The 23,154-nt window shown below is 44.8% G+C and overlaps 1 protein-coding gene across 1 annotated transcript in view; it reads right to left on the reverse strand.

The window, feature by feature from the left end:
• The window catches only part of LOC126456074 (limbic system-associated membrane protein-like), a 222,467-nt gene extending 201,321 nt beyond the window's left edge, over positions 1-21,146 (reverse strand). The window contains exon 1 of the mRNA XM_050091828.1: positions 21,038-21,146. Within this exon, the coding sequence (XP_049947785.1) occupies positions 21,038-21,146 (109 nt within the window). The remainder of the gene's footprint in view (positions 1-21,037) is intronic.
• Between the last annotated feature and the right edge of the window lie 2,008 nt (positions 21,147-23,154).

Here is a 23,154-nt window from a genome sequence, read left to right on the forward strand (position 1 = left end):
GTTCCTTTATTCATTTCTTACTTTGCAGAACGTAAACTAACAAAGAAATGGTAGTCAGTGAGATGCACATTGCCTGGGTATACACTGGTCAGCTAGAACATTATGACCACCGACCTACTCTCGATATAAACTCGTCCAGGCTTTAGCAGCGTCGCCTGGCGAGGAATGACTGCTAGTCAGACATAAGCACTGTGCATGTAGCATCAGTGAGCATGCTATCCGTGTGTAGAATGACGAAGGCGCGGGATCTGTCTGAATCTGACTGAGCGAAGATTGTGATGGCCCCGAGGCTCGGCACCAGCATTTCGGAAACTGCACGACTTATCGAGTATCTTCAACACGTGACGACGCCAAGGAGAAACCACGTCCTGGCGTCGTGGAGCTGAGCGGCCACCTCTCCTTACATATGTCGGACGTCGTAGGATCGGCAGGTTGGTAAAGCAAGACAGGCGGCGACTGTGGCGTAACTGACATCATACTTGAATGCTGGGAAGAGTACAAGTGTGTCTAAACACAGAGCGCACCGAACACTCCTAACGATGGGCCTTCGCAGCCGATGACCCATGCACGTGCCAATGTTAACACCACGACATGGGCATCTACGCTAAAATGGGCGCGTGAGTATCGGTACGGGACGTTGCCGCAGTGGCAGGGTTGCATGGTCTGATACCTTCGTCATGCCGAGGGGAGGACGCGAATTCGTTGTCGGGAGAACAACTCCTTGACAACTTTATGGCGATACGGAGACAAGCTGGTGGCGGCTCCATTACGTTATGGGGAACATTCGCGTGGGCATCCATGAGTCTTGTGAAGATCGTGCAAGGCACCGTGACGGACAAGGAGTATGTAAACTGGTTGCAGACCACGTACATCCTTTCATGACGGCCATTTTCCCCGACGGCAGTGTCATTTTTCAACTAAATAACTCGCCATGTCACAAGGCCAGGAGTGTGATAGAATGGTTCGAGGAACAAAGCGACGAGTTAAAAGTGATATGCGGGCATCCCAACTCGCCAGATCTGAAACTCATCGAACACATCTGGGATATGATTAAATGTAGCGTCAGAGCTCATCATCCCCCTTCTCGGAATTAATGGGAATTAGGTGACTTTTGCGTTCAGATGTGCTGCCAGCTCCCTCCAGCAACCTATTAAGGCCTAATTGCTTCCATACGACGGCGCATCGGCGCTGTTATCCGCGTCATAGGAGGAGTTACAGGCTGTTATGCAGACTGTGATATTGTTCTGGCCTATCAATGTAGTTGACGTTTTCTGGTGTCTATATTGGCTGACGATTCCGTACTTTTGTCAGTCGTAGAGCATATTCTGAGCTAATTAGGTATCGCGAACAGAATCACTTCCTCCATCCCAATCAGCATGGTGTTCGGAAATACTGTCGTACGAAACCCAAATCACTCGATTCTCATATGAGATTCTGAGAGCCGTTGACCAAGACAGATAGATGCAATGTTTCTTGACTTACGAAAAGTATTCGGCTCAGTACCACACCAACGCTTATCAAAGAAAGTGCCATCGTATGGGCTATCAAACAAAATCTGGTAGATGATTGAGGATCTCTTGGTAGGAAGGACGCAGCATTATTATGTTAGGACCTTCCCCAAGGAAGTGTGCTGTGATCCTTGCTGTTTATGCTGTATATTAATGACCTGGAAGAATTGTCGACTTAACAAAATGAAAAAAAAAAACATAGTATCCTAGGATCCAAATGGTTCAAATGGCTCTGAGCACTATGGGACTTAACATCTGAGGTCATCGGTCCCCTAGAACTTAAAACTATTTAAACCTAACTAACCTAAGGATATCACACACATCCATGCCCGAGGCAGGATTCGAACCTGTGACCGTAGCGGTCGCGCGGTTCCAGACTGAAGCGCCTAGAACCGCTCGGCCACACCGGCCGGCGATGTAGACTTCGATCCATTGTTAGGATTCTGGGAAGATGCTATCAGTCTACCAAAGAGATCGTTTATGAAACCGTCTCGGTGCGGCCCGTTCTAGAACAGTGCTCAGGTGCTCGATACGAGAAACAGGTGTACTGCACTTATGAGAGGAATGGCGCCGCAAATGGTCACAGGTTTGTTCGACTCACAGGAAATCGTTGCGGGAATGTTGTAAGGTCTGAATTGTCAGACCTCGAAGACAGATGCTAATTATCTTGCGAAAGGCTATTTACAAAATTTTAAGAACCAATATTTAGTGAAGAATCTAAAGATGTTCTTCCTACCTCTGCTTGTTGCTCCCGTATGGGCCGTGAAGGCAGAATTACACTAATTACAGCACGCACAAAAGCATTTCAGCGTTCTTCCCACACCTCATACGCGAATGGAGCAGGAAGGAACCCTGTCAAGTGATAAAATAGGAAATACTCTTTGCCGTACACTTTACAGAGTGTAGACGTACCTGTACAAGTGAGTCAACGACTCACCTAATCATTTTCGTCAGGTGTTGAGAATAATGTGATGGCTGTCTGGATCCAACTGTGCTCTGAGATACCCTTGGAGCCAGCACATGTAACGTTTCACCATTGTCTCTGTCGCGTATTAGAATTCACCAACCTTCAGGAACTGTCTTCAGAGTTTTCTTCAGTTTTAACTGTCGACTTGTTTTTTGTTTTTCTTTGTCACTTCCTCAACTGTTTATACTTAGTCTAGCTACTTATCTTCTCAGCAAACCGAGTATCTCGTATTGAAGCTGCAGTGTGTCTTCTGGGAAAGCGATTGCATCTTCCAGTACGAAGACTGACGCAACTTCTAGAGGAGGGAACTTCTGGCTCATTTTACTGATCGCGAAGTGGTTCAGCCTTTGCTACGTCTGGAATTAGATGTGAGGGAAATTTACTTGTGAAATTGGGGAGACACATGTAGTGTGCAGTTCTGCGCTTGCTGGTGTGCATTGAGATGTGTCACGGACGCAAATACCCCATGCGGCGGCACCGTTCTCTAGTGCCGGACGGAAAAGCTGTGTGTGCTGGGTAACGCCTAGGTGCGGTTGCAGAAATGAACTCGGATAGGAAATGAGGCAGAACGCTTTGAACCGGCCAAGCGCTTCGCCCCTCATTGCTCTGTCGGGTCGCATCACGCCAGCCGAGAGTTCTGCGTGATGCCGAGGAACGATGCCTCCTCGGCCAAAATGTCGGGAATTAATCACAGCGGTGTCATCCATGTACAGTGTAAGCTACGCCCTGTCACTGCGACATCGACGGCATTCGGAATGTAAAGCATCAAGACACTATACTGACCCTTCGGTACACTCACGTACACGCGTCACTCTCTTAGCCCATCGCCCTGTACCCTAACGTAGAACATAAGACATGCTGATTGATACACACACCTATGTAAAAAGTTTGTAACGGAGGCGGTGCGCCGCGCGTGATTAGCCGAGCGGTCTAGGGCGCTGCAGTCCTGGACTGTGCAGCTGGTCCCGGCGGAGGTTCGAGTCCTCCCTCGGGCATGGGTGTGTGTGTTTGTCCTTAGGATAATTTAGGTTAATTAGTGTGTAAGCTTAGGGACTGATTACTTTAGTAGTTAAGTCCCATAAGATTTCACACACATTTGAACTTTTTTTGGAGGCGGTGTAAGACAGTGTCGAGCATGACCGAAATATCCATGACGATTGTGCTGACGAATTCGTGCTGTTTTATTGCGTCGAATATCTCATCCGCATTTCGGTGGAATAAATGGAGAAAGACGATATCGGTTTAACTGCCAGTCAAATGGCTCTGAGCACTATGGGACTTAACTACTGTGGTCATCAGTCCCCTAGAACTTAGAACTACTGAAACCTAACTAACCTAAGGACATCACACACATCCATGCCCGAGGCAGGATTCGAACCTGCGACCGTAGCAGTCGCGCGGTTCCGGACTGCTCGCCCAGAACCGCTAGACCACCGCGGCCGGCAACTGCCAGTCGATGACGAGGTGACTAGATACGGAAATTAAGCTTAGAATGTGCAAAAGGGCGCCGGAAAACTGGAGACATCTTTCAATGGATCCATTCACTAAAACAACAAAGAAAAAATTATGAACTCACAATGGTTTCACGTGGCATCCAAAGGGTAAAAGATATATTTTGTGAATAAAAATCCGTTGATTGTACTTCGGTTTCTTAGTTTATTTCCGATGCGTATTTTGATGCAAAGGTCATCACGATTTCCAAGATTCACTAGAGGTTTTTCGTCACGACCCGATAAAGGAAATTCTGACGAGGAAGCCTCCGTTCCGAAATAGATATCAGAAATAAAAACTTTAACACCGAAATACAGACAATGACGCAAAGGGATTAAACCCTGCTCCTCTCGAACGCTAGTAAAATACCGTAACCAATGGACTACTTTATAATGAATGATCTTTATCTTTACAAAGCTTTTATCTTTACTAACAGTTGAGTGGGGTGGCTCGATACAGCTGTCATAAATTTGAAGAACTGAATGTTTGCCATCAGCTGCATAAATTTATTCTGTATTTTATACCGGCTTCGGCCGTAGCGACCATCTTCACAGGAAGACATATGAGCTGATTGGATTAATATGGAGCTGCTTCGACATTACATTGGTGGTTAGAGGGACCCTGTGTTTGGGAAGCGAGAACGCTACCGCGAGACCACGAGCGGCGAGCTGTACACGCTCGTGAAATTGTCGTACGGGAAAATCCCCACTTCATCGCTGCCTTGTAGATGCTGTGTCCCATCGCTGGTGCTCCGAGTGTAACAGCACGTTCCAGCCCACTTAAATCCTTATAACCTGCCATTGTAGCAGCAGTAACCGATTTAACAACTCCACCAGACACTTTTTGTCTTATATAGGCGTTGTCGACCGCAGCGCCGTATGCCTTTACCAGTTTCTTTGGCACTTCAATGTATGAACTAACAATATCTTTTCTGTATTTATTGTTGCGTATTTGAAAATTATTTCGACGACAGGCGTACAGAATGACACGGTTGTCGCCTGCCGTGTCAGGGTATCAGGCGATCAGAGATTCTCAGTTATGACTTGAAGGTGCTGTCCATTTACAGCAGGCGTTGTGGATTACCTGCACGAACTAGCCGGAAGTAATTAGAAGCAGCCAGCCGCGGATGTACGAGAGCGCGAGCACAGACGAACACACGTCTCTGGAGGACTGCACTGCCCGACCGTAACAGTGAAGCAACCAGAAGAGGAAGAGGAGGAGGAGGAGGAGGAGGAGGAGGACGAAACGAAATGAAACTTCACGGGTTGAGCAAGTATGTAATGTTATTGCAGTGGTTACAAAATTCGAGTCAAATTACCTAGAACTCAGCAGTGTGGACGCACTCATCACTATGACGTTAGCCGGCCGCGGTGGCCGTGCGATTCTAGGCGCTCCAGTCCGGAGCCGCGCTGCTGCTACGGTCGCAGGTTCGAATCCTTCCTCGGGCATGGGTGTGTGTGATGTCCTTAGGTTAGTTAGGTTTAAGTAGTTCTAAGTTCTAGGGGACTGATGACCACAGCAGTTGAGTCACATAGTGCTCAGAGCCATTTGAACCATTTTTGAACTATGACGTTACGCCACCGCTGGGCTAAATGCATGCACTGATTAGTTTGGGAATTGTTCCCTAAGACCATTGTGTCATCTCCTGAGGCAAGCTGACCCACAGCTACTGTAAGTAGCCCTTGATATCCTGGATGTAATTGATTTCCTAGCTTGTCCCACACGCGTTCTATCGGGGGAGCAGATCTGGGGACCTTGGTGGCCCGGGAGTACCTCATCAGCACGCAGACTGTTTTTGGAGACATGTGTCATGCGTGGATGAGCACTGTCCCGTTGATAATCACGAGTAGCACAGTGATACCGTCGCATGAGTACGCAGGCTGCCAGTGATGTACCGCTATGCCATCAGACTTCTCTCAACCACTGCCAGCCGCGACCTGTTGACTGTCCACACCATGACCAGCATCGCTGTGCCTCTCCATAACGTAGGAAGAATGGGAGCCCTCCCCAGGTCGCCGATGTACTCACCGACGATGGTCCTCCGAGATGGTGCAGAAAGGTTATTCATCGCTAACACAATGCGCCACCATTCAATAGCAGCCCATGCTTCCCGGTACCACTCCAGATGTAGCTGTTTGCGCTGTAGTGTTAATGGCAATTTACGCATGTGAGGTAATTCCTTAGTCCGACTGCTACTAGTGTCCAACCAAAGGCGCGGGATGACACCGTACGTTGCAAGGAGTCCATTAATGGTTCTCAGGTAGCAGGCCCAGATGTGAAGAGCTTTTTTTGAGTCAACAGGCTTTTTATTGGTTTGGTGCGGCCCGCCACGAATCCCACTATTATGCAAATCTTTTCATCTCGGAGCAGCACTTACAACCTACGTCCTCAATTATTTGCTGAATGTGTCCCAATCTCTGTCTTCCTCTACAGTATCAACCCTCTAAAGCTCTCTCTAGTACAATGGAAATTATTCCGTGATGTGTTAACAGATATCCTATCATCCCGTCCCTTCTTCTTGTCAGTTTTACCCATTACCGATTCTGCGAAGTATTTCCTTATTCTTTACTTTATCAGCCCACCTATTTTCAACATTCTTCTGTACCACCACACCTCAAATGGCTTCTATGCTCTCCTGTTCCAGTTTCCCCACAGTCCATGTCTCACTGCCATATAATGCTGTGCTCCACACGTATATTCTCAGAAATTTCTTCGTCAAATTAAGACCTATATTTGATACTAGTAGACATCTCTTGGCAAGGAATGCCCTTTCTGCCAGTGGTAATCTACACTCCTGGAAATGGAAAAAAGAACACATTGACACCGGTGTGTCAGACCCACCATACTTGCTCCGGACACTGCGAGAGGGCTGTACAAGCAATGATCACACGCACGGCACAGCCGACACACCAGGAACCGCGGTGTTGGCCGTCGAATGGCGCTAGCTGCGCAGCATTTGTGCACCGCCGCCGTCAGTGTCAGCCAGTTTGCCATGGCATACGGAGCTCCATCGCAGTCTTTAACACTGGTAGCATGCCGCGACAGCGTGGACGTGAACAGTATGTGCAGTTGACGGACTTTGAGCGAGGGCGTATAGTGGGCATGCGGGAGGCCGGGTGGACGTACCGCCGAATTGCTCAACACGTGGGGCGTGAGGTCTCCACAGTACATCGATGTTGTCGCCAGTGGTCGGCGGAAGGTGCACGTGCCCGTCGATCTGGGACCGGACCGCAGCGACGCACGGATGCATGCCAAGACCGTAGGATCCTACGCAGTGCCGCAGGGGACCGCACCGCCACTTCCCAGCAAATTAGGGACACTGTTGCTCCTGGGGTATCGGCGAGGACCATTCGCCACCGTCTCCATGAAGCTGGGCTCTGGTCCCGCACACCGTTAGGCCGTCTTCCGCTCACGCCCCAACATCGTGCAGCCCGCCTCCAGTGGTGTCGCGACAGGCGTGAATGGAGGGACGAATGGAGACGTGTCGTCTTCAGCGATGAGAGTCGCTTCTGCCTTGGTGCCAATGATGGTCGTATGCGTGTTTGGCGCAGTGCAGGTGAGCGCCACAATCAGGACTGCATACGATCGAGGCACACAGGGCCAACACCCGGCATCATGGTGTGGGGAGCGATCTCCTACACTGGCCGTACACCACTGGTGATCGTCGAGGGGACACTGAATAGTGCACGGTACATCCAAACCGTCATCGAACCCATCGTTCTACCATTCCTAGACCGGCAAGGGAACTTGCTGTTCCAACAGGACAATGCACGTCCGCATGTATCCCGTGCCACCCAACGTGCTCTAGAAGGTGTAAGTCAACTACCCTGGCCAGCAAGATCTCCGGATCTGTCCCCCATTGAGCATGTTTGGGACTGGATGAAGCGTCGTCTCACCCGGTCTGCACGTCCAGCATGAACGCTGGTCCAACTGAGGCGCCAGGTGGAAATGGCATGGCAAGCCGTTCCACAGGACTACATCCAGCATCTCTACGATCGTCTCCATGGGAGAATAGCAGCCTGCATTGCTGCGAAAGGTGGATATACACTGTACTAGTGCCGACATTGTGCATGCTCTGTTGCCTGTGTCTATGTGCCTGTGGTTCTGTCAGTGTGATCATGTGATGTATCTGACCCCAGGAATGTGTCAATAAAGTTTCCCCTTCCTGGGACAATGAATTCACGGTGTTCTTATTTCAATTTCCAGGAGTGTATTTTTAAGACCTAATTGCTCCGTCCATCAAGGTTTATTTTGTGCCTAGGTAGCAAAACTCCTTAAATTCATGTACTTCGTGACCACCAATTATGATGTTAAGTTTCTCACTGTCCTGATCTCTGCTACTTCTCATTACTTTCGTCTTTCTGTACTCAGACTGTTCATTCCGTTCAGCAGTTCTTGTAATTATTCTTCACTTTTACTCAGGATAGCAACGTCATCAGCGAATCATATCACTGATATTCCTTCTCCTTGAATTTCAGTCCCACTCATGAACCTTTCTTTAATTTACATCACTGCTTCTTCGATGTACGGACTGAACAGTAGAGGCGAAAGACTACATCCGTGTCTGAAACCCTTCTTAATCCGTGCACTTCATTCTTGGTCGTCCAATCTTGTTACTCGCTCTTGGCTCTTGTACATATTGTATATTACCCATCTTTTCCTATAGCTTACCCCTATTTTTCTCAGAATTTCGAACATTTTGCACCATTTAATCTTGTCGAATGCTTTTTGCAGGTCGACAAATCCTATGAACGTATCTCGATTTTTCTTCAGTCTTGCTTCCATTATCAACCGCAACGTCACAACTGCCTCACTGGTGCCTTTATCTTTTCCAAAGCCAAACGGATCGTTATATAACAGATCCTCAATTTCTTTCCCATTCTTCTGTATATATTCTGAGACTTGTGTGCATGAGCTGTTAAGGTGATTTTGCGATAATTCTCGCACTCGTTGGCTCTTGCAATCTTGGGAATTGTGTGGATGATGTTTTTCCGAGAGTCTGATGGTATAGCGTCAGTCGCATACGCTCTACACACCAGTGTGGATAACTGATTGTTGCCACTTCACTTAATGATTTTAGAAATTCCGATGGAATGTTATCTATCCCTTCTGCCTTATTTGATTTTAAGTCTTATAAACCTCTTCCAAATTCTGATTCTAATACTATATCCCCTAACTCTTCCCTATCGACTCCTGTTCCCTCTTCTGTCACGTCATCAGGCAAATCTTCCCCCTCATTGAGGCCTTCACTGTATTCTTTCCACCTATCCGCTTTCTCCTCTGCATTTAACAGTGAAATTCCCATTGCACTCTTAACATTACCACCCTTGCATTTAATATCACCCAAGGTCGTTTTGACTTTTTTATATGCGCGTAAGTCCTTCCGCCAATCACTTCTTTCTCAATTTCTCCACATTTTTCATGCAGCTTCTCTACACTTCCGATTTATTTCATCCCTAAGCGACTTTTATTTCTGTATTCCTGAATTTCCCTGAACATTTTTTACTTCTTTATTTCGTCTATCAACTGAAGTATTTCTTCTGTTAACCCGAGGTTTCTTCGCAGTTACCTTCCTTGTACCCACGTTTTCCTCTCCAATTTATGTGATTGCCCTTTTTAGAGACGTCCAGTCCTCTTCAACTGAACTGCCTACTAAGCTGTTCATTATTGCAATATCTAAAGCCTCAGAGAACTTCAAGCTTACCACTTCATTCCTTAGTACTTCTGTATCCCACTTCTTTGCCCATTCATTCTTCGTGACTAGTCTTTTAAAATTCAGAATACACTTCATCGCTACTAAATTGTGATCTGTGTCCATATCTGCCCCTGGCTACGCCTTACAATCCAATCTCTGATTTCGGAATCTCTGTCTGACCATGACGTAATCTAACTGAAATCTTCCTGAATCTCCCGCCTTTTCCAAGTATCACTCCTCCTCTAGCGATTCTTAAACAGAATACTTGCTATTACCATCTGAAATTTATTGCAGAGTTCAATTAGTCTCTCTCTTCTCCCATTTCTATTACCAAGCCCATATTCTCCGATTCTTCTGCTCCTTTCCCTACAGCCACATTCAAATCCCCCATAACTATTAGATTTTCATCTCCATTTACGTACTGAATTACCTCTTCAATATCCTCATACACTTTCCCTGTCTCTTCATCTTCTGCCTGCGACATCGACATGTATAGCTGAACTATCACTGTCGATGTTGGTTTGCTGTCGATTCTGATGAGAATAACCCTATCACTATTCATAACGAATCCTTCTCCTGTTATACAATTTCCAGCTGGTGTCGATATTATCCCATACTCATCTGACGAGAAATCTTCATCTTCTTTCTCATACTTAGTGCACGATAAGTTGATCCTCGCTTGCGGTGGACAGACTTGGTCGACCGGAAACTTACCGACGAGTAAGCTTTCCCTCAGGTTCCGATGCAGTCCAACATCGGACCACTGTCGCACCACAATACCCCACAAACCTAGGTATTGTAAGACTCGATCAGCCTACAAAGCAATGAACCACTATGAGTCCCCTTTCAAACTCTGTCAGTTGATGATAACGCTGCCTCAAACGAGTATGCGGCATCTCCGTGTACTTAACAGTGATCACTCAACATCTGACCCTGTTCGGGCACCTTATATACCTACTCTACCAGGTCTGGTGACGACACTAGTTGAGTGGCTGTTCTACGTGTCACAGAGAACTGATACTGTAATCATTTACATACCCACCAATGATGCGTACATGTACGAAGTTACATCGGCGTCCGACCTTATCTTCTGAATGTTTTTCTCTTTTTGTCTGGTATTGTGTTCTGTATCCATACACTACTGTTATTAATGTCACCTGCTCTCTGAAGGCAGTCACGCTAAAAAGATGGCATCATCTGTTGATTCGGTGTAAAGTCGCCGGTTCTTCTTCGGGGGAATCGCAAATATGGAGATCAATATTGATAATTAAGCAGAATTTGTGACGGGTACATCCCCTGCATAGATTCAACTTATAGTGGTGTAATACAGAGAATACACGATGATGTTACAGCTTCCCTGAGAACTGATCACGGTAGAGGGAAATTCAATATTGAGAGAATAATCAGGCATCGGAATTCCACATTACCGAAACAGTTCTCAACGGCCATGTAGGTAGTTTTCAGACCCTTTATCTGGGAGAAAAAAGGCATACACCTAAGTGGATAATATGCGTCCTAATCTCGTTCTGCTAATGACTGTGAACTGATTGCCACTAGCGCAGATAAACGTCAACAACTGATGAATAGAACAGAGTAGAACTGCTGTCTCGCGGCGGTTACGTTCAATAAAAAGTTCTCGAGCTTTCAGTCGCGTCAAGTGGCTAAAATGCCGCGCGCTTTAAACCGAGTCCCCTTTGGCCATTGTCACTGCACCTGACAATGGTGAAGGGGTACTTGGTGGAAAGTTCGTGGCATTTAAGCTACTTGACGCATCTGTAAGCCCGAGAACTTTTTACTTATAAAGCAAGTTCGAAAGTAGACTTGAAAACACAATAAGACTAGAGTGAAGTATAATCTACATATCGAAACTAATATCGAACAAATTAAGCCATATAACTCATAGTTAATGGGTTTTTGTGACTAGAGCTGTTGAAGACTACGACTGAATGGACAAGAAAAGAAATAAACAGAAGAATGAAACTTATGCGGCATGCTCTGCGCAAAGTGAGCACAGTTCTCGGATCTAAGCTACCAATGTCGCTGAAACGGGATGTGTTTTTCTGTCTAGGTGGTGGTGGTATTACCACTTTGACTTGTGGTACTGAGATACGGTATATCAAACACTGTGGATTATCCAAAAACACCCGCCTCTCAACCACCTCTCTCTCTCTCTCTCTCTCTCTCTCTCTCTCTGTCTGTCTCTCTCTCTCTCTCTCTCTCTCTCTCTCTCTCTCTCTTTCTCTCTCACTCATACACACACACATACACACACACACACACACACACACACACACACACACACACACACACACATACAAATCAAATAAATTTTTCCCTCAGCAGAACCTCTGAAGAAAGTCGCACCAAACATGTACAACTAGCGTCACACTGGACAGGAGAAAAACCATGAACAAATGAGCGGCCACAATAACATAGCGTCTCTCGAAGTGTATGACAACGTAGGTGTCGTCCCAAATCTAGTTCCTATGTAAAAAAATGTGTGACAACATGTCAAACTGATGTCAAAGAAAGTGCGAAAAATAAGATATATAATTACAAGAGAAGAGAAAACATAAGCCAGAGTTGTAGAAATCACGTTTTTATCTAAGAAAAGATGTGACGACAGACGAAAGTGACGCGTGAAAACGTGAAACTAGTGCATGTAATTAGGACAGAAAAAGGAAAAAAACACATCAAAGCTACGCAGACGAATGGAAAACTTAAGTGCAGGATATGCAACAGTAGCCCTTTCGAAAAAGTATTTGAAAATTAATGTTTCTCTAAGCACTTTATTTCGACTACTTTGCAAATCGCATGCTATCGAACCATAAAAAGATATAAAAACAAGTCGACTTGTACAATTCCACTTTCGCAGTTAGTGTACTTCCAGGTGAGCAGTCATAACAAAATAAAAAATACACGTGTAGACCTAAAATAAGAAACAGCGATAAACATTTATATTTTTACAGTAATAAATCGAGATACATGCAAGATCACAAATACGTATCAAAACGTGTTTGTGTAAATAGAAAAAGAAACGCATCGTGCTTTGCAGAAGGCGGAGTTTAAAAACCCATATTTCATGGGTTATATTGTCTTCTTCGTCTGCCTGTACCTGACACACCTCGAGTTAACACTGTGAGCACTTTGCACTGTTTCATCATTGTATTACTCACATGCAGACTCTTTTTGAGTCGTGATATTAATTTATTATACGATGTGGTATCTGCTTAATATTTAAACCGAAGCATTTTGTGATCGTGTTCACGAAGCAGGGAAGTGTTATAATAAATGATTCGCATAAACCTAGTGCCTGTCAGTGTTACACATTAACAGAGAGAGTCGCAAAGCCTAAGACGGCTATAATGAAGCGCATCAATCATAGATTTACTGTAATATATTTTCTTGTGAGGAGCATTGAGCTTCATTTTCATTTCCAACTTTAATTACGAAACAAAATTATTCACTGTACGGCACTATGATAACAAAATGTTACAAGACATGTCTGTAAATTCAAACTGATTTCATAGATGTATAGCTACCTGAAAATAATGTGTCAATTCGAAACCTGTCATTAGAATTCTATATCTCGTATCTTTTTATGTAGTTGAGATGACTGTCAACGTGTCATTTATTGGGAAAATAGCCTCAATTGTGCAACAACTCTTAGAAAGAGACTACATTTCTATGAAATTATTAATAGATGAAGAAGACTGTAGTACTGGCTGTAACAGCAACGAACTTGAATACATTATCAGTTAACACCAAAGGTTCGGATGAAAAAAATGCAACTTGTCATGAGCTGTGTAAGAATAAAAATTAATCGCAGAAATGTCTTCGTTGATGAGCGCTACGGCTAACTGTTAATGCCAATAAAGTTACTGAGGACGAAGCGGAGGACTGGTGACAGGTACACCAAAAAAAAAAGACAGAAATGTTTTGCAAAACGTTACAATTGAGCAAGGCGGCGGCGAACAAAATACAGAGGGACGGACGCGATACTTGCGTGGGTGACTATGCTAACGGATTGAATTCTTGCGCTACAGTGAATAAACTGAAGAAATACTAACTCTGCGGAAATTTTGAAGGTTTGAGAAACATGACTGAAGATCTAGTTTAGTGTGTAAAGCCTCAGAGAAATTATTCTGTCTAGAATCCAGACTAAACGAGCAATCTAACTTGAGAATCATGTGTGAAAAGATATTTGTGATAACTATCGCAAAATGGTGAGGCATCAGAACACATATAACCAGTGACTGATACAGACAAATATGCGTTCGCTTGCGTTGTGCCACGTATGAGGTGAAATATACGCTAGCAAGAAGTACTGCCGAGCAAAAGTTGAATTGTTGATGGACGTTTGGAGCTCTGCTTGTAAGAACGCTTGAGCGTACACTTTTGATATCTCTGGAATGATGCCCCTCTGCCATAATTTTAACTCGTTACTTTTTTAATCTTTGATTAAATTTGTGTAAAGTTATCTACAGCGCGCTAGGTACTCAATACTTCCGTCTGTTCCACTATTCTCAGATTTGTTTCTGTTCCAGTCTTTCTATTGGTTCTGAAAGACTTTAACAAGTATTTATTTATGATATTTCCATGACTTACTGCAATATATCACAATACCACATACCTACAGCGAAGCGTGATGACTCAGAATGGACAGAAATCAAAGGGTATACACGGAAATGTCAAGTGTTGGATTTACAGCAAACTACAAAGTATAGTCCACTTTTGCCAGAAGTGCAGCATTAAACTGTCAGCAAAATCATGTGCTGTGCACTGAATCACCATCTGTTCGATTTACAACAAACAACAAAATTTGGTGGTAGCTTACCAAAATCACTGACATCGAACTAGCCACAGTTATTTACTACACAGTAAAAATCCATGTATTTGGTATATAACGACGAATGTGGCAAAAATCCGATAATTACGCTGCAGTCAAAGTGACGTCATAAGTGATCATAGCAAAACGATGAGAAGCGCACATCTCAAAACCGCTACAGCTGTCAACCGCAGCACAGGTAGGTTGGTGCTGAACTGCTGTAACAGCCAGTTTTATCCAAAGCATCTATATACAAAGTATGATTCAACTGTCCCTGTCTATGGGTTATATTTAACACGCAATACCTTCAAAAACCACGTGCGAGATTCTCTTATTCTCTCACCAACTACGTGCAAACTATTCGAGTTATTCAAGAACAAAGTGACCTTCAAACAAGCTTTTCTTCATGAATAACTCGAAAACCATGGCCTCCAGCACAAACATATCCCTGTACAAAATATAACTAAGTTAAATTTCTTAAAAAACCGGTCTTGCTTATTTTTCTGTAGGGCTAATAGCTTGCGGCTGGTGAGCGAGAGAATATGAAAACCTTACAGCTGCTTTTTTAAGGCGCTGCAGGTTGCTAAAAGCCATAGGTAGGTACAGCTGAATCACCTTGTATGTTCCGAAAGTCGCCACGGTACAGTGCATATTGGAGCGCACATCGTTTTATTGTTATCGATTTTATTTCTTGTTCCATATGTGCACTGAACGAGGGAGGAATGACTGCCTTTGTTCTCACGATCCCTGAGCAAGATATACGATGGTTGACAGCGTGATGGTAGCACAGTCGTCTGTAAATACAGGGTCTCTAAATGTTTGCCCAACAGGGTTTAGAGAAGACTACGTTGTATTTCTTCCAAGTATTCTCATCTCAGTTTCCCGGGAATTTCTGCTAAACTTATATGAGCTGTACCACCCTGTAACGATCACATCAGCACGTCTTTGAATTCGTTCCAAGTTTTTTGTTGTTCTTACTTGCTAAGGGCTCCAACGACTGGAACAATCTTCTACAACCGGTCGTACTAGCTTGTTACATGTGTTTTCCTTTACAAGAAATGTAACAATGTTTAGGACAGCTTACTAAATGGAGAGCATCGATACCACCTCTGGTTCTGAAGTGTTTGATAACGTTTCAGTTTTGTTAGGTACAATATATGTCTTTCGTTGAAGTGCATGATACATTGGAGCATATACAACAACAATAATTTTATTTACTGTTTATGGTTAATGATAACATCCCTGCCAGTCATAACACGTAAAAATAATATTCCACAAATTTGGTCATCCTATTAATGTCACGTCAAAATGGAGATGTATAAGAGAGGAGATAATTTTGTAGATAAATACACGACAAAAACACTGAAACTTTCCATCATTTAATTTGTTTAGGTAATGTCATCAAATCTTGCGCTGTCATGAGATTGTATTTAAATCGTTCAACACCACAATTTATTAGGCATTAGTTAAATACGTAACTTTTCGTTATGAAAATGTAGTTGACTTCTCTAAAAATATGTTTATTAGAAGTAAAATCAAATAAATGAAATATGCTAACGAAAATTCGTACCCTTTCCGGAATTTCCGAACATAAAATTGTAAAAAGTGCTTCAAACAACTCTTGTCACTGTTTTAGCCATTTGATTTTTCTACACAACAAAACATATATAGCAATTAAATTGATATTTGTGAAGAAACTGGATGTAACAAAAATATTCTAAATGACACGGTATCTCTAAGTTTCTGGTACTTACCCATAATTTATAAATTCTTGTAAAAAGTGTGCCATATTACAGCTTTTAGTTCGCATTAGATAGAGGGTGTTCCCTAGTTCTTTGCATAGCCGTTAGTTCTTTGCGCTGGCGTTTGGTGTATAAATGTAAAACTTTTTGTGAATGTGGCCTCCTATTATGTTGAAAATGTGACTTTGCTTGATTTTAACTTACTTTTGTGCGGATATGCTCCCGAAGTCGACCAAGGCGCGTACAAAAATAAAGGTCAATTAAGAACCAACTAAATGTTTCCATTCGTATTAATTTCAAGCCATCCATCGGTAAACAACGCGGCGTTTATTTGCGGAGAACATCGCTGAAAGATGAATATGAAATTTAATTCGAGATTAATTTTTAAACGACCATTTTACCCGTGAAAATAAAATACGTCATAACAGCTTTGAGGCTAGAAGGTGTTATGAACTATTAATGTTTACTTCAACATTTAAATTCAAAAGCGAATTATCTTGCATACTTATTTTTAAATACTAAGACGGTAGTGTGTTATTGGGCAGGGGGTGCTTTCAAGATGCATAGCATTTTGCAGAACTCTTCCAGCAAATCTAAGTCTTCCATTCGCCTTTCCTTACGTTGATTCTTTACGTGATCGTCCTATTTCATACTGATTTACTAAATACTCGCAAGATGTAACCTGCTCAATAAGTTCACCATTAATCTTGTAATCGAATACTATCTGGTCCTTTCCATTCCTTATAGGCATTATCTTACATTTATCCACATTTAAGGAGAGCAGCCATTCATTGAACCAAGTGGAAATTTTGTGCACGCCTTTCTGCAACTCCTGACGATCGTCCAGTGACGATACTTCCCTGTACACAACAGTATCGTCAGCGAACAGTCTTACAGTGCTGCTGATCCTGTCTAATAAGTCGTTTACGTATGTTTAGAATAGCGGGAGCCCTATTATGCCTTCTTTGGACAAACCCGATATTGATTTCTTTCGTGTGGAACGTTTGCCGTCTAGTATACCGTACCGATTTCTGTTAATCAAATATTTCTCGAGCCAATGAAAGATCTGCTATGATACTCCGTGCGGTTGTATCTTGATTACTGGTCGCGATATGGCACAGGACTGAATGCCTTACGGAAATCTACGAAGACGAAGTCTACGAGTTTACTCACATCTATTGTTTGCAAAATGTCGTGTATAAATGAAGCAAGCTGTGTTTCGTACTGCGCGCTTCGACAATGTGGCAGTCCAGCCAGTCACACGGTTAGAACTACTTGTTATCCGCATTTTTTGAAGTTCGAGATCTCTTTGTTGTCCTTCGCTTTGTCTGTCGGTCTATCCGACCCTTAAGAACTATTTTTCTCACTTGAAATTTATGCCGCGTACTGAGGTCTACGATTTCTTGTCGGTGTGCAAAATTTAAGCTTATGAAACTAAAACATACGGCCATTTACACTGACGAGCCAAAACTTTATGACCACTGCTTAGTTACTTGTTGGTCCATCTTTCGAACGCAATACGTCACCGATTCTGCGTATCATGGATTCGATAGTTTAATGTTATGTTTGTGGAGGTATGACGCACTAGATGTCCACGCACATCTCATGTAATTTCCTTAAACAGCGGGCCGCTGATTTGTGTACGTGGTGATGGCGCCTAATAGCGAACCTAATGCGTTCCATTGGACCCACATCAAGCGAATTTGGTGGCCAAGACATCAACGCGAGTAAAATGTCGTGATTCTTTAATCACTGTAGCACGCTTCAGGCGCTGAGACACGGATAATTATGCTGCTGGAAGATGACATCTTCGGCAGAGAAGACATCAAGCGTGGAGGGGTGCAGATAGTCCACCGCTGTCAGCGTCTCTTCGATTACTACCACGGGTCCCATGCGAGCGCAGCAGAATGCCTCCCACAGCACAACACTGCTCCCACCAGCCTGCGTCCCTAGCGCGATGCGCATTTCGAACCGCCGTTCGCGTGGATGACGCCTTTTGTGGAAACGACCGTGTACCTGGTGTAGCAAAAACGTGATTCATCCGACGAGGCGATACGTTCCCATAAGCTCGCGGCCCAATCTCGACGATCCCTTGTCCGCTTCAATCGTAACTGACGACGTCGTTGGGCCAACATGCGAACACGTTGCGGTTGTCTGCTGCGGAGCACCATGTTCAACAATGAACCGTGTGCTTCGAAGCACTAGTGCGTGCACCAGCATTGACAGAGATGCCACACATCCCCACCCAACCTGCTTTACAGAGCATGCAAGCCTCCTAATCCCACCTTCTGTGAAGACTCGTGGGCGTCCGACCACTTATTTTCCAGTGGTAGTTTCACTGTCGTCCTACCACTTTCCATAGATGCTCACTACAGTAGCACGTGAACATTCGACCAGCGACGCCGTTTTAGAGATACTCCTTCACAGGCTCTGGGTGATAATAATAATATCACCTTTGTCAAAGTCGCTTACGTCAGTCAATTTCCCCATCTGGGACCCTGTCGTCGCAAAAATGATTTCCCGTCCGTCTTCGATCCACTTACATACTTTCTTTGCCGTGCCACGTTCCCGCAAAGCCACCACGTCTGGTGGCTTTGCGCGGTGGGAAATGGTCATAATGTTTTGGCTTGTCAGCGTACGCCACGTATCTTATACTAGCAAACTCACTCATCAAATACTTGTTTTGCAAATCAAACTGCCTTTTCCTGCAGCTATTTATTTTATTTAATCCATACGCGTTTCACCTTCTACTGTAATTCGTAAGTAATTACATTATTTACAAAAAATCGCGAAGTGAACTGTTTGATAATCTATAACTATCAAAACTACACTCCTGGAAATTGAAATAAGAACACCGTGAATTCATTGTCCCAGGAAGGGGAAACTTTATTGACACATTCCTGGGGTCAGATACATCACATGATCACACTGACAGAACCACAGGCACATAGACACAGGCAACAGAGCATGCACAATGTCGGCACTAGTACAGTGTATATCCACCTTTCGCAGCAATGCAGGCTGCTATTCTCCCATGGAGACGATCGTAGAGATGCTGGATGTAGTCCTGTGGAACGGCTTGCCATGCCATTTCCACCTGGCGCCTCAGTTGGACCAGCGTTCGTGCTGGACGTGCAGACCGCGTGAGACGACGCTTCATCCAGTCCCAAACATGCTCAATGGGGGACAGATCCGGAGATCTTGCTGGCCAGGGTAGTTGACTTACACCTTCTAGAGCACGTTGGGTGGCACGGGATACATGCGGACGTGCATTGTCCTGTTGGAACAGCAAGTTCCCTTGCCGGTCTAGGAATGGTAGAACGATGGGTTCGATGACGGTTTGGATGTACCGTGCACTATTCAGTGTCCCCTCGACGATCACCAGTGGTGTACGGCCAGTGTAGGAGATCGCTCCCCACACCATGATGCCGGGTGTTGGCCCTGTGTGCCTCAGTCGTATGCAGTCCTGATTGTGGCGCTCACCTGCACGGCGCCAAACACGCATACGACCATCATTGGCACCAAGACAGAAGCGACTCTCATCGCTGAAGACGACACGTCTCCATTCGTCCCTCCATTCACGCCTGTCGCGACACCACTGGAGGCGGGCTGCACGATGTTGGGGCGTGAGCGGAAGACGGCCTAACGGTGTGCGGGACCATAGCCCAGCTTCATGGAGACGGTTGCGAATGGTCCTCGCCGATACCCCAGCAGCAACAGTGTCCCTAATTTGCTGGGAAGTGGCGGTGCGGTCCCCTACGTCACTGCGTAGGATCCTACGGTCTTGGCGTGCATCCGTGCGTCGCTGCGGTCCAGTCCCAGGTCGACGGGCACGTGCACCTTCCGCCGACCACTGGCGACAACATCGATGTACTGTGGAGACCTCACGCCCCACGTGTTGAGCAATTCGGCGGTACGTCCACCCGGCCTCCCGCATGCCCACTACACGCCCTCGCTCAAAGTCCGTCAACTGCACATACGGTTCACGTCCACGCTGTCGCGGCATGCTACCAGTGTTAAAGACTGCGATGGAGCTCCGTATGCCACGGCAAACTGGCTGACACTGACGGCGGCGGTGCACAAATGCTGCGCAGCTAGCGCCATTCGACGGCCAACACCGCGGTTCCTGGTGTGTCGGCTGTGCCGTGCGTGTGATCATTGCTTGTACAGCCCTCTCGCAGTGTCCGGAGCAAGTATGGTGCGTCTGACAAACCGGTGTCAATGTGTTCTTTTTTCCATTTCCAGGAGTGTATATCATTACAGATCCCACTGATGATGCCTTAAAACAGCAGAAGGCGAAACGCATATGGATTAAATAAAATTAATAGCAGCAAGAAAAGGCAGTTTGATTTGCAAAACAAGTATTTATATTCTTGCTGCGGTGGATGGCCACACAAACAGACGTGTCACTCATTAAAATTTACAGGATACTGCCTATTGACCTACGAACACGAAATTTGCCAAAAGGTAAGGATTCACAGTGTAAACAAAGGAAAGAAACCGAAAATTGTAATTGCATCACGCGAAAAAAATATTTTTTTGTCATTTGTTTTTCGACTATCTGTCCCTCCGTTTGTTAAGACGCTTTTTTCTCAGTAACAGGCGTACATCTTGCCACTATCGATATCGACAAAAGGCAAAAATCGTCAAATTCGCGATTCCCGGGATGCATTAAAAATGTGTATACATAGGCACGTTTGTACCGAAACCGCGGAGCCCGAGTCCTACTCGCAGTCATCCGGAATTTTTTATGCAGACGACGACTTTGACCGCCTGCCCGTAAACCTCGCCGGGGCCTCGACTTACCAGAGAGGAGCAGCGCGACCAGCAGCAGTCGCAGCAGCAGCGGCCGCGGCGGCGGCGAGGGCGCCGGGCGGCCCGTGGCGGTGTCGGCGGCTGCAGCGCCCGCGTCCATGTCTGCGGCAGCACTGCGCGCCGCCACGCTTTATGCCGGAGCGCGGCACCCGCTCGTGACGTCACGGGGGTCGCGCGGGGGCAGCGGCGAGCGTTGCTGGCTGCTCGGCGGCCGCGCCGCCCGCCACAGCTGGCGAGGCACGCAGTCTGCGACCACCACAGCAGGTTCCATCGTGGCTCACGACTAACTCCCTCACATAAATTAAAATAAAAAAAAAAAAAAAAAAACACGCTTAAGTGTAGGCCAAACGCGCATAATTGTAAGCCTTTTATTATGCACTAGCTTTTCGCCCAGGTTTCCGTCCGTGTACGCATGTCACATATACGAGAGGCATTCCATAAGCCAGGCTCATCCAGACTGTGCCCCTGGGGCGCTAGCGCCCGCGATCGCCCGCGGCCAGCGCCCCGGGCCAATTCGTTTGTTGTTGCAGTGGCCGAGCCGTGTCGCTTAGCTGGCCGTGCGGACCGCCCACCGAGCCTCGCCATGCCGCTGTACGCGCGCTTCGTACGTAATTGTCTTCTTTCACAATGTTGACTGTAAGAATTAAAGAGATTTATAACCTTAATTCTATTTTTTTAATAAGTATTCAAACTTTGTCGGTTAAAATTATTACGTGCAAAACAGCAAACTGAGCATCCGATTTCTAAACTCTGAAAAGGTATACAAAAAGATGTAGCCCGAAGTACAACAAAAAATATTTACTTGTAACTGCTAACAGTAAGAATGAGACTCTATATCCCTTACATAAAATTATTTCTAAAATAGAATATTTATGACTCTAGTTCATTTAAGAAACTGACATATTTTTCAGAAGACGCCTATTGTACATAATGACGAGTGTGCATGTGCAGTACGAATAGAATGAACCTGTGGGTCAGAAAACAACTAAGATGTTCTTCGATTCTTGTTTTGGATATTGTTTTCTAAAACTTTGCGTAGTAATTCTGCCACACGAACACTAGTTCTTACCTAAACATTAAATGGTTTGCTTGTCTTACTGCTCATCGACCTCTTTTACAGAGGTGCGCTTCCTCTGTTACTTTGTTTACGTTGGATCTGACTGCGGGACACTCCATCGCAACGCAGTGTTGTGCGGTCTCACTCGCCCCGCAGTTCCTATGGCGACACTAGCGACACACGGTCGCGGACAGGGCGCTGAACTACACTTGGATGAGCCTGCCATAAGCAATGCAACACATTCTTTTCTCTGCCAATTTCGGTTGAAAAAGTGCGAAATTTGTTGTGGAACATAGTGGAATATTCCTGCTTCAGCCCATATAGTTTCATGAAGTTCCAATCATCCTATCATCAATCCTATCGTCAGTGTGTAACATGCAGTGTCTTTTAGTTACATATTATACATATGTACACTCAGTTCTTAGCTATGGCATTCTTTTTTGGGGAACAAATGCACAAAATATGAACACAATTTTCAGACTCCAAAAAAGAGCCATAAGAATAATAACCAAAAATACTAGTCGAGCTCATTGTAAAGATCTGTTGAGAATACTGGCTATTTTAACTGCTCCATGTGAATACATTTACCAGTCAGTTGTACACATCAAAAATAACATTGGTAATTACTGCACAAACAGCTCTGTCCATGGCCATGCAACAAGAGACAGACTCAGCTTACATTTACCAAGAAAAAATAAACATAAAACTCAAAACAGCATTTTCTACCAGAGAATAAAACTGTACAATAATTTACCAAAATAGATTAAAGAAATTGAAAAAAATACACTTATTTAAAAAGGCAGCTAAAAATTACTTGTTATGCACTACATTTTATACATTGAAGGATTACTTAGCTAAAACAGAGTAGGGGTTTGATAAAAAATGTTATACAAATAAATAATAATAATTATGATTATAAAATATCCAACATTGAACATCACACCTTCACTTTATGTTTTTTTTTCCTTCTTTTTTTTCCTTTCTACAAATATGTACCGCCAAGCTATGCATAGCACAATCCTAACACCTCTTCCTCTTTCTGAGCTCAACA

The sequence above is a fragment of the Schistocerca serialis genome, chromosome 2, assembly GCF_023864345.2.
Source record: "Schistocerca serialis cubense isolate TAMUIC-IGC-003099 chromosome 2, iqSchSeri2.2, whole genome shotgun sequence".
In the NCBI taxonomy this organism is placed as follows: domain Eukaryota; kingdom Metazoa; phylum Arthropoda; class Insecta; order Orthoptera; family Acrididae; genus Schistocerca; species Schistocerca serialis.